Here is a 12,425-nt window from a genome sequence, read left to right as displayed (position 1 = left end):
CATCTCTCAGACTATCTTAGTCTTTTTATGTTCCTGAACCTGACATTTTATAACAGCTTATGAAGAAGAACAAAGACAGGTTTCCTGGTGCTCCAGAAAAAGGAGGATGGGTAGTGGATAACTACCCTCTGTCAGTGGATCACTGGTCAGCATTATCAGAAAAAGGACTTTTACCCGATACTGTTGTCTGTCTGCAGGATACAGAAAAAGATGGTTAGTAAATGCACACTAATGAAATGTAATATTTTATTTTTTTTCTGTGTTGATATCTGTATATAAAGCATACTTAAAAGAAAAACTAGAGTTGTGTTCTATTTATAAAGTTTCAGGGGTCTAGAGATGGAAGAATCCAGTGAATCAACAAAGGTACCCCAAATTTCTTACAATTTGGATTAAGGGAATTACACAGAATTGAAAACAGGAATGCTTTACAAAAGCAGTAAAGAAAATTCCTCCTATTTATAATTCTATTTACAATTTCCTCTTATTTAGAATCAGGAGTAAATACCACTGGAGTCTTGAAGTTTCAGACTTTCGTATTCTGTGTCTGGCTTCCCACTAACTTGCAATGTGGCTCTTAGTCAAATTTCCCTACCTGTGCATTGACTTCCCCACTTGCAAAATCAGGTTACAGATATGAACTTTTTCTGCTTGAGAAAAAAGTGGGGGAGAAATACCTGTATGCAGCTGTATCCTGTTCCCCATCCTGAGGTCAAAAAAAAGTTGCACAACTTCTTATCCAGATTGATACAATAAGTTAGTACCCATGAATTCAGAGGAAGGAATCTTTACTTTATTGTTTCAAGCAGGAAGGAAGGTTGGTACCAGGCATGATAAACTGAACAGTGTGTGAAGATTCACACACTGTTAAAAGTTTTTCCTGCCAAATCATGTCTTAATGGATTATGCCTGCTTGATTCATACCACACCACAAGTTTCATTGCCCTGTGGCAATGATTGATCATTACCTGTTCAACCCAGTCTATTATCAAAAAGTCTTTCAGTAGTAGAAACTTCCCTTCAAGAAAGGAATGATAGGTCTATTCATACTTAGTTCAAGAAAGCTCAGTAACTGCCTGATATTAGAATCAGTCCAGCAAGCTTTTCAAACCCTAAGTATGAAAATCAACCTGAGCAAATCAAGATTACACAATTTACTCAGAAAGATTCTTTAAAGCATAAAGCTTTTTGTAGAAGTTAGAGAGGTCCTTTGTGAAACTTAAATTTTGTGCTCACAACCCTGATGGTACCTGTGTTTGAACTTACACTGTCGTAGTCTTTATATCACATTTCAGTAGTATATATGCCTTTTCTTGGCTTTAAAAAGAAGTGGGAAAGTTGTCTATAATTTATTAAATGATTTTCCTGAGTCAAACAACTTTGGTTTTATACAGATGCATAAAACTCATTACTGTTGTGTATTATTACTGCAGGAGCCTGTATACTACGCAGAATATACTTAGCAAATAGGCATGAAATTAATTCTAAGATTTTGAAAAGACTAACAGATGAAGCATTAAAACAGAAAGAAGATGAAGCAAGGTAAAATATTCCAAATATCTGAATGTATAAAATAAGCCCATGAAAATTCTAACCTTACTTTGTGTTAAAAGTATCAGTGCATTTATCAACACAAATGTACTAAGGCAGTACACTAAGACTAGTTGTGATGTACAGGAAATAACCCAATATGTGTTAACTTTGACAAATATCTCATTTAGATCAGCAAATATGGTGGCAGAAGATTCTCTTGCTAAATGCATTTTCATTAACCTTTCATTAGTCCAGCCTTTTGATGCGATGAGACAATAATATTTTAGATGATAAAATATATTTTATTTTTATTTTGTACAACCTAAATTGTATTTCAATTCCCAGCATTGTATTTCCACATTTTTACTTTACATTTAATATATCTGCACCTTGCTTCAGTAGTATTTATAGAAGTCTTAAGATGAATAATCTTTTACTTACAGAAGAGAAATCCAAGAAATACTGACATCAGAGGAAAATCAAGCTCTAGAGGCTGCTGAGGAAAAAGGTGAAAGTGTGTTACCATTTTACTTCTATTTTATCTAATTATATGTTTCAAATCATTTAGCAATTTGTTTTTAATGCAGATTTTACAGTTTTGTTTTCCTTTTTATATTCAGCATCTAGAAAAATTACTTATATTGTTACCTTCGCTTCCCTCACTGATTCAGGCACTCATTTCTATGTGCCATTCTTAATGGTTGTTACAGAATAAAGATGTGTATTAAATCAGCTAGCACAGTTAGTTTTCAATAAATACGAAGGACAGGACTCTCTGTCTGCTCTAGTAACTTTTCTAAGTAGGTTATTAACTGTACTGAAACTTCCTACTCATTAAAAAACCTGTATCCCCTCACAAGTTAGAAAACATTGTTAGAACTTAGCCAATAGCTAAAAAGAAAATCTCAAAACTGTGTGATTTTCTGTTCTTCCTCCAAAAGGCTCAGCTTGAAGCAATTAAAGGGGGGTGGAAATTATTTAAGGAGTGGCTTTCTTAACATTGCATTATGAATTGCTGAATCCAGTAGTCCAGCAGAGGTGAGGCTGCTGCAGCTCCAAATCCCCAGGACCATGCAGTAGTGAGTCTGAGCATGTATTCCCATTTTCCCTTTCATCCTCTTCTCTATTATCCGTGCTTGTTCCTCCTCAACTCACTTTGATCCTTCCTTCTCCTTGCCTTTAGTTCTTCTCAGAAATGCGTTATAGTATTATAAGTCTCTCACAATCCCAAACTGCTTTTCCTGGCATCCACCCTGTAGGCAGTAATCCCCCTCAACCAGGGAGAGCCTCTCTGGTTGACTTATCTCAATAGATCTCACACCCAGACAATGCCTTCATCATCTTTTAATGACCCTGACAGGAGCCAAGTCAAGGTTATGTTTGTTCTCACTAGGTTACTGGGGTTCCCCCACCTGTCATTGTTCCTCCCCTCCTTTATGCTTATGGAGATTAACCCTTAATAACATAACAACATAAAAAATAATGGATTTATGTGTATTACATGAGGTTTCCCCTCTAATAACAGTATTAATAAAATATTTTGGGTAAAGACTTTCTTACATCGTCTCCTTCTGTATTGATAGAACTGAGTGTTATTTTTGTTTAGCCACTCTTTATTTCCTGTAAAGATCCTACTTTTCTATGAGAATTGTGCTATACTTTTTTCCAGCAATGAAAATATAATTGCCCTGGGCAGTAGTGAATAAATAATCTGTGAGGAGCGAGATTTTTGGGGCAGGCAAACTGTCACAAATAGGCTGGATTTTTGCACCTCAGACAATTCTGTCAGTTGGATTGAGGTTTACAATTAATTCCAGTTAGTTTCAACGTTTTCAAACCTCAACAGTCAAAAAAGTTGCAGGGTTGTACTTTCCTTTTTACCCCCTTTAATCACTGCCTACTTTCTCAGAAGAATGTTGCTGTCTGATTTGGATCTGCTGTCAAGATGAAGTACCATGCACGAGTATGTCGCTACATTAAGAACTGGATTGGGGACTTTAGCGTATTTTCTTTCTCTGCTATGGGATCTCAAGGTTTCTCCATCATAGCCAAAATTACCACCTAAAGTCTAGAGCTGAAATTAAAAATTGAAGCACATGAATTCCCACTTTCTTTTTTCTCTCCGCAGTGGGGGCCTGGATTGCCATTACTGTCTTCCTTTCAAACATAACATACTGGTTTCTGTAGAAAAATATTATGGCCAAGCTTAAATTCTGTATTGTCAATATGTCTCACATACACTTTCTTTCATTATCCACTCTGGCGTTTATTTTACCCATATATATATAACAATGCCTAAGTCATAACAGTAGTATAAGATAGACCGATGTGATAGCAGGCTTTTAAATTTTATTTGGTAACATTTCACCTACTTTCTAAAAATACTCTAGCTTTGTAGGGTTCTTTAAATTACATATAAACTTTTAAAAAATTCTACATTATAACTTTGTATAGTTTCTAATAAAACACATAGCTCTTCTCCAAAGTGAATGAGCTCTAAAGTATTAAATATAAAGAATTCTACACAGATACTCTATTATCTCTGTCTCAAACAAAAAAAGTTCCTCTTAGTTTTGAATATCTAATTCATTTTGATCTGAGTACATCAAAACAACAATTATTAATGATAGAATAATGTCATATACACGCTTGTGCTCTTAACACGTGCTAAGTCCTTGTTCAGAGAAAATAATGTTTTCCTACGCCTACATTTGATTTCAATAATCAAATACTGACTCACCAAAACACTTCAGTCATGCTGCTTTTAGCCTGACATCTGCCATGAGCACGTTGACTGCAGCTTTTCTCCCATGTGAAATGTCTTTACAAAAATATAAATGAATGTATGTTCACAGTTTTGGTGGTTTTTATATAGCAGTTATGGTATAAAAATGAAAACTCAAATGAAATGCTCCAGAGCCCCAGTCATGCTCTTTTGATGTCTCATACATCATATCATATGGGAACAGTGCAAAGCTGTGCCAGGGGAGGTTTAGACTGGACATTAGGAAGCATTTCTTTACCAAGAGGTGGTCAAACAATGGAACACGCTACTGAGAGGTGGCCGATGCCCCAAGCTTGTCAGTGTTTAAGAGGCATTTGGACAATGTCCTTAATAACATGGTCAGCCCTGAATTGGTCAAGCAGTTGGACTGGATGACCATTTTAGGTTCCTTCCAACTGAAATAGTCTTGTCTTCTATTCTATTCTATTCTAGTCTAGTCTAGTCTAGTCTATTCTATTCTATTCTATATAAACAAATGTGCATGTCAATAATTGCAATTTTTGCAACCTCAGTGGGACTTTGAAGTGACTGGGATTGCTTCAGGACTTAACTTATTCAAATGTATAATATTATTTGTGTTTAAAAGGAAGAAGTGGTTCCAGTAATGAGCAAGGTACTTACACATGTCTTAATGAGAGTGAAAGTAAATGGAGAAGGAGACTTTGGGTAAATTTAACAAATTTATTTAAGTGAGTTAGGAAGCTAAGTTCAGTGCTGAAAATGCCTGTTGAAGGTACACAAAACAATTTATGTGGTAACTCTTGCTTGTAGTGTCTAGCTGGAAATTACAGCCCTATATCTTTTTTCATGTCCCTTGACACAATTATTCTGAGCTTAAATTATTTTCAGGAACTTTTTACTGTATTTAAGCATTTTTGCAGCAGCTGTGCATGAATATGGATTTATTTATACTAGGAGGCAGCTATATAACTTCATGAGAGTATATTTCAGGCATTGTAGAAGAGTGATATAGCTTCAGGTAAATTGTGGGTTCATTCAAATCTTCCTGAAGTAAAATCTGGCATATTTCTTTCCTGCCATGTTTCAGCAATAAAATATCCCATACAACTGGTCTTACCCATCAAAGCAAACAGTTGTCATGGTTTAAGACTTTATCTTCTGTCTGTATTTGTCAGCCCTGCTTGCAAGAAATAAATGAGTAGATGGAGCTGATAATTCCAGTCATCACCTTCTGTGCTTGTCCTTCACAGCCGTTTACAAACACTTTAATATTGATCCCAACCCCCTCCTTTCTCATATTACAGATGGTGGAGTGTTGAATCAATACCCATCTCTTTAGCTTTTATTTTATGTTCTTACTTTTTTATTTTTATCACTGTGTTAATTCAGTAAGATATTTTAAACAACAATAAAAATAAATATAATCATAATTAAACCTATACATGTTAGGACATTTCCTCTTCAGCCTTTGAAGAGAAATGTTTTTCAGAATCAATTGTAATTATAACATTTACCAGGCAGTTGATGTGTGCTCAGTCCTACAGTCTCTAAATATATTTCCTTTGTTTTTTTCTTGGCTGTCTTGCCCCCTGATTTGTTTGGTTTTTTTTTTTCTACCTCTAAATGGAGGCTTTTCAGTGAGAGAGTTTTAATACAGACAGTTTATTAATCTGCAGACAAGGGATACCAAATTACTTGTACCACAAACTTCAAAGCAAGCTGTAGTGATATTAACTTCACAGTTTGTTCAGTCTTTGAGCGAAGCTGCATGATGTTCCAAGCTTCAAAGTTTCTGCCCTCCTTCATAAGCCAGATATGATAATTACATTATAATACCTGTAATCACAGCATTTTAGGCACAGAAATTTCAGAATTTGAAACAGAAAGGTTACAAACAACTTTCTCAACTAGATCCCAAATACCTTCATTTTTAAAATTCTTTTAGTCTTTCATTCAGAGATATAAAGGCTAAGGGATATTGGTTTAGTACAGCTATGCATTCCTTTGCAGAAAAAAAGAACAAAACATCAGCCTCTCTGAAAGGTCTTGTCACTTTCTGAACATCTATAAGAAAAATTATTATAATATCTTAATTTACTTTAACGTCTGTCCATTTGTCTTCCTTGACCTTGTCCAGCATCAGTCTTGTAAATGAAATCTCTTAAGTGTTTAGACACACTGTAAAAATTTAGACATGCTTACCTTTTGTGCCACAGCTATTTCCATTGAAGTTGCTAGGACTGTCTGTGATTAAGTTACGTACACATGAGAATTTGCATGTTGACAGCCTTAAGAAAGTGTCTTCCATTTTGCACATATTTTTCTGTGTGTCATTTTCCTCTTTATGTATATTATGGACTCTTGATTTATTTATTTCAGAGCATCAAAGCTCATTTTGCTTGACTGCATTCCTATGTATATCAAAACGAAATAATGAACTAGAATAAGTGAAGAATTTTCTCAATTTGACACAAGCTAAAGGTGGTGATTCTTTGCTAACTGTATAAGATGCTTGTTTATGAGATGAAGTTTCACCAGAAATTCAGTTAAACCAGAAATTCAATATTTCCAACCTGTTTTGCATTAAGTTTGTGGTTTCTTTGCCAAAAAAAGAGATGTCCATGAAAACAAATGCCATCATTTCAGATTTTAATACAAATTTTGGGTAATCATAAGATGGTGAGATATACTAGTGGTGTTTTGTTACTCTAACAATGGTCTAAGAACATAAGCAAAACAAGGCTTGTAGGGAAAAGTAATATCCATAATTGAACAACTGATACAGTTGCAAAAATTACACCAATGTTCAGGTACACAAGCCCTTCTTCAAGTCAGAAGCACTTCCACCCAATAAGAGGTGTTCTGTAGAAGACCAAGTGTGCTCTTTTGCAAGGTCTTGTTTTTTAGCATAGTTTGAGCACAGAATACATACGCTATAATGAATGAAAGGTATTCTTACATAAAAGTGCTGAAATAAATAAAGTACTTCTCCACTTTTTTCACGGTCATGTGACCTTTCCCCACAGATCAGGTAGCTGATCTTAAAATGTTTTGGTACTTGTGCAATAACTGAGCATTAAACTAACTCCTTTTTTGCAGGTGATCAAATGTAAGGTTTGCAGTGTGATCCAAAAATATCGTTGTTTCTATAGTGCCTCCATCACCCCTCAATGGGTTCATTAAAGTTACTAATGATTCTATTTGTGCCAACAGAATTTGAGGACGATGATGAGCAGCTTCCACCTGAAACTGAACAAATGCCCCAGAAACAGTCCAGTGACTCTGCAGGCTATAAAGAAGAATCTAAACCTACAGGTTGGCCTTGTAGGACATATAATCTCTCTGACTTGCTAGTCTTTTTTTAATTGCCTTCCTTTATTTATATAATTTAAAGAAATTGCCTTCCTTTTCTGCAAGCTTTCACTATTGGCTGTAAATATCGCTCCTTACCTTAACTTTTTTCTTTTAAAGAAGCTTATAATGTAGTAGTCAGGTTCAAGTTATTTAAACACTTATAAAAGCAATTAAAGGCATGTTTTATTTCCTGTTAAAAATAACACATCAGGTATTTTCACTTTGAAAAATAACAAAATCCCACTATTGCCTCTACTGCCTGAATACCAAATTAATAAATGTGTACAGGGATCTATGGAAATAACAGATAAAGTGAACATTGCTGAAATTCCAGGTTGACATGACCTCTTATATTCAGAAATCCATGAGCACTCTCTACAGGATGAAGTGATAATGGAGGGAAATCAGAGGAAAAAAACTTTAGAAGTCGCTGTCATGGACTGTGACCTCCCATAAGAGAAAAAGTAGAAAGAAGAACATATCCAGGAAGTAATCAAATTGCAGTATTCACAAACACTTGCATGTGCTTTTAACAAGCCCCAGTTCTACAGACCATTTTTAAACTAATATTATATTCACGTTAATCAGAAATTACTAGTCCATTCCCTGTGGCAAGGGATTTTAACTTTATATGTGCATGATCAAAATACATCCTGTAGTTTCCTTAGTCATCCATTGTCCTGCTAACAGCTTGCTAGATTTCACACAGAGTCATGTGTTCTTCCTTTTGGTATAAGGTAAAATCCTGCAGCACATGGAACTCCATAGAACCAAAACTAATGAGAAGATATATGAAATCCTATAGTAGCCTTCTCTAAAAAAAACACTTTAAAGGCAACTCACCTTTAATGGAGATGGTCTGCTTTAGTTTTTAAAACATATATTTTAGCTTTTACCTACTAGCATTTTCAGAATATGTTAAAGTCCAGAGAGAAATAAATCCAACATAAAACATTTTATTTTAAATAGCAAGTTGTTAAATATACACATTTTTGTGCATAAGAAAGAATCAACTTAATCCATAAATGGAACTGCTTTTTTTTTCCAAACACCATAAATCAGTACACACCACCTAAGTTTACTAAGTACATTTCACTGTAATATGCTGAAAGTTATTTGGCAGCATATATTTATAAGTAATGAAAAGTCTGTATAAATAAACTACATGGTCTGCTTCAAAAAGTCAAATTAAAGTATATTCATTACGAAATACATTTCAGTTCCAAGGAATGGAAGTGTCACTGTTATGCTACATTTTGTCTTTCTGTTTATTTTGATAGTTAAACACTATTGAGGAAGATATGCTGGCTTCTGGTGTCTCTGTCTCAGCTTTGGCAGGGTTTGAGAGGGGAGGAAAGGAGGACTTTTTCTTTTTTTTTGCTGCTGAATGTGAACTGAGGGCAGAACAAGTCATATCTAATACTAGCAGAACAGTGGGAAAAAAGATATTAAAGCCTTGCCTTCCCCAGCAACTCACTTGCAGAACACGGGGGCAGAAAGCCTTTGATGATTGTTTGTCTCTATGGTAACTATGCTCAGTAGAAGCAAAGATGACACAGAGCAGAAGAATATGAAAGACTGCCATATAGGAATTCCCTGTGAAACTCCAGATTTAAGGCTGGGGAGGATTGTTTCCTATAACCTCCATGATAAGGAAAAGAAAATCAGAACAGCACTGTTAGATAGACTGCCACCTCTGCTGAAAAAACTTGTTCACATTTTTAGATCCGTTTATTTTTGAACCATTACTGTCTTTTCAAGTAGGCTTCTTGACTATGTTTCTTATTTCTTTAAAAACATCTTCTCACTGTAAATCACCTCTTCAAGCAGAATTATTATAGATTATCTCTATAGCAAAGGTACAGCTGTCTTACTTTAAAGTATTTTCACCATATTTGAACCCTGAGACCCAGTTTGAAACAAACCAAATGCCAAGGAGGCAACGTTTTTGTCATAATAAGGTTCAAAACCTGAACCAAAGCCAAATAATGTGTGGGATGTTTGATTTTTGGGTCGTCCCTTTTCCCTAGGCATGTAATCCTTTTTTCTTTTGCTACTTCTCCCTTCTTTCCAGGGGAAGGTTTCTCAAGTTCACTTAGGCCTGTGTAATCTATCTTAAAACTCCTTAAGTATGCAATAATTGCTGCTAGGTAAGTTTCCTTAATCAAGAAAACTCTCAGATAAAGGTAATCTGATGGTATTATGTGTCTAGGGTAGAGAATCAAAGCTGGAACACATTCTGGTCCATCATTTGCTAAATACAGCCTATCAGGGAGAGGTGTAACATGAATTATAAGTGGGTTTGAGATTAAGGTTCATATGCGAAGCACTCCATTGAGTGGATTTTCTATGATGTTCAATATTCTGTCTCAGATGGCATTGAATATTCATTTAAGCCCATTATTCTGCCTGTGTATTTCCAAAGTTATGTGACCTACTCAGAACTGAGAGTTTTTTAAAGGGCAGGACTATAAAAGGTGATCTGTTGAAGGCTAGGTCCAGGCAGCCTGCATTACCATCTTCCATATGTTATTGCTTTGAATACGGCTGTGGTCCACAAGGCAGCACATGTGATTTCTACAGAGTGAATGTGCCAGGGATAACATGTGCAAAAAGCAGCTAGTGTAACCTAGTTATTAATGTATCCTTTGCTTATTTTCTTAAAATCTGTGTTCCTAATGGGATCATCATTACATAATGCATTAGTGCTGCCCAAATTTAAGCAGGTTTTACCTGGCTACATCTCTGTCTCATTTGGAATATACCACTGCAGAATGCAACAAAATTAATTTTGACACTTACACAGCATCTTTTAATGTACATAAAAAGGAAGGTATTTTCATGTTCCTATTTAGAATCACAGCAAGAGACAGAAATGTCATTGCAGGGGATAACTAATGTAATGATGTAGTTTAGTAAAATTAAAATCTTTATAAACATTTTCAAGAAAAAATTAATTTCTAGTTCAAGATCAGACTGTTTGAAGTCTGCAAGGTGTTTCTGCTTAATGATATGCCCTTTTACACTTTTGGTTTATGGCTGGATTAATAAACATTCAAATAAAGGGAATGTTAGCCACTGCACTGAGGTGTCAGTCTAATAGTTGTGTTATTCAAAGCTGTAAAAAGAAGAGGGGAAATGCATTAAGTACTGTGTGTTATAAAAATTACAAAAATACTTGCCAAAATGCTTATCTGTTAACCTATGATTTTAAAATATCTCAATTAAAATAAAGTGTTGCAGTTCATCTTGGGGGCAGCATGTCAGGACACTGAGGGTCAACTGCTCCCAAAGGAACAGGGAGCTGGGAGCAGAGTGTGGTAATGTGGCCATCAGAACAGGGCTCAGCAGCCAGAGCCCGTCCCACCATCTCAGCCAGAAGCAGGGCAGATCTGGCCCTGGGCACTGGGCACCTCCTTGGGGACAGGGATGAGCTGAGGCCTGACTGGGATGCCGGCCCGTGGGTGGGCCAGCTCAGCAGAGCCCGTGGCTGGGCAGGGCTGTGGGGAGGTGGGGACCAGCCCTGCTGTGGCATTGCTGGGGCCAGGGGCTGACGGCCTCGGGGGCTAACATGGGGTCCTGGGCCATGGGCAGGTGGAGGGAGCCCCATTCAGCATATGAATTGCCATAGAGAGCCTGATTTATTTCAAATCTCAGTTTATCATATATATAGTAGAGGTAAATGGGGTATTGAAATAATGAAAATTTCTGCCTCATAAATGGAAGAATAAAATTCTTAAAAGCACTTAAGTATCTAGAAATTTATATTTCTAGAGGACTACACATTAAGACCCAGACCCACAAGGATACATAGACATTGCAGTGCCCAAAACTGTCATACTAGCTTTTAAGTGCGTGGCTTCTTATATGGAATTAAGGGTTGTAGAAATAAGCATGACAAGCAGCAAACTAGCAGGTGGCCAACCTTAGTGAGCCATGAGGAAATGTCAAAAGAAGGCATCTATTTGAAACCCTGCATCTTTTTAAATTTGGCCGATGACAGAAGAATGGGAGTCCCTAAATCTAGCTCTTTGGGAATTAACTCATTGGAGGCCGGGCACTGCCTTTCTTTCCTCTAGAAGACAGTAGTGGCACCTTTGATAGAACAGCTTCACAGGCAGATTAGCCATCCAAGTCTGAAAAATATGTTAGATGTGTTCCTTGTCCTGCAGTCGCTCACATATCTCAGCTGCTATTGACACTTGCAGGCGACGCTTTAGTTCATAGCATGTTAGACAAAAGCTAGGCAGCATTTCTATTCTGACCATTATATTTGGTCCTGTTTCCTGCTGAATCTTACTGGTGCCTAATCACTGCAATCTGGCTACACTGCATTTAGTAATAGCATTTTTTGATCTGGCTCCATTTTTGAAAATTAAATGTGGCAGGTGTGGATTTCTCCAACAATATACAAGAGAAGATTGAGAGACATTCGGTTCTGGGAGGAAATACTAGGTTTTTTAAAGAATAAAATTGTAATAGAGCAATCTAACTCTTCCTGAGCCAGAAAAATTGTTTGGATTTTTCAGGTTGAGTCAAACTCAAAATGAAAGTTACAGTGCTGCAATTTCACATAGTGAGCGTTCGCCTGCTTAATGCCAGGGAGTGACTATAAAACACTGTTTATTTTATGTTTTTGTATCTTTAAAAAATGGTCAAAGCTTTTAACATACAAGACATTATGTAAGGCTTTCATTTTTAGTAATACCTCTCCTTTTTATGTGTAGGAAGTTATATAAGGAAAAATAGTAGTAATGGTCCTTTTTTGTAAAAATCAGTAGAAGTTCATTGG

General features: G+C 36.1%; 1 protein-coding gene across 2 annotated transcripts in view; it reads left to right on the top strand.

Annotated features, from left to right (window-relative positions):
* Positions 1-12,425, top strand: part of AK9 (adenylate kinase 9) — a 70,208-nt gene that overhangs the window by 25,244 nt on the left and 32,539 nt on the right. For both annotated transcript variants that reach the window (XM_075087428.1, XM_075087427.1), the window contains 4 exons: positions 57-213; positions 1,434-1,542; positions 1,977-2,041; positions 7,493-7,594. In XM_075087428.1, the coding sequence (XP_074943529.1) occupies positions 57-213; positions 1,434-1,542; positions 1,977-2,041; positions 7,493-7,594 (433 nt within the window). The remainder of the gene's footprint in view (positions 1-56; positions 214-1,433; positions 1,543-1,976; positions 2,042-7,492; positions 7,595-12,425) is intronic.

The sequence above is a fragment of the Phalacrocorax aristotelis genome, chromosome 3, assembly GCF_949628215.1.
Source record: "Phalacrocorax aristotelis chromosome 3, bGulAri2.1, whole genome shotgun sequence".
Taxonomy (NCBI): Eukaryota; Metazoa; Chordata; class Aves; order Suliformes; family Phalacrocoracidae; genus Phalacrocorax; species Phalacrocorax aristotelis.
This window is presented reverse-complemented; position numbering and strand designations above follow the sequence as displayed.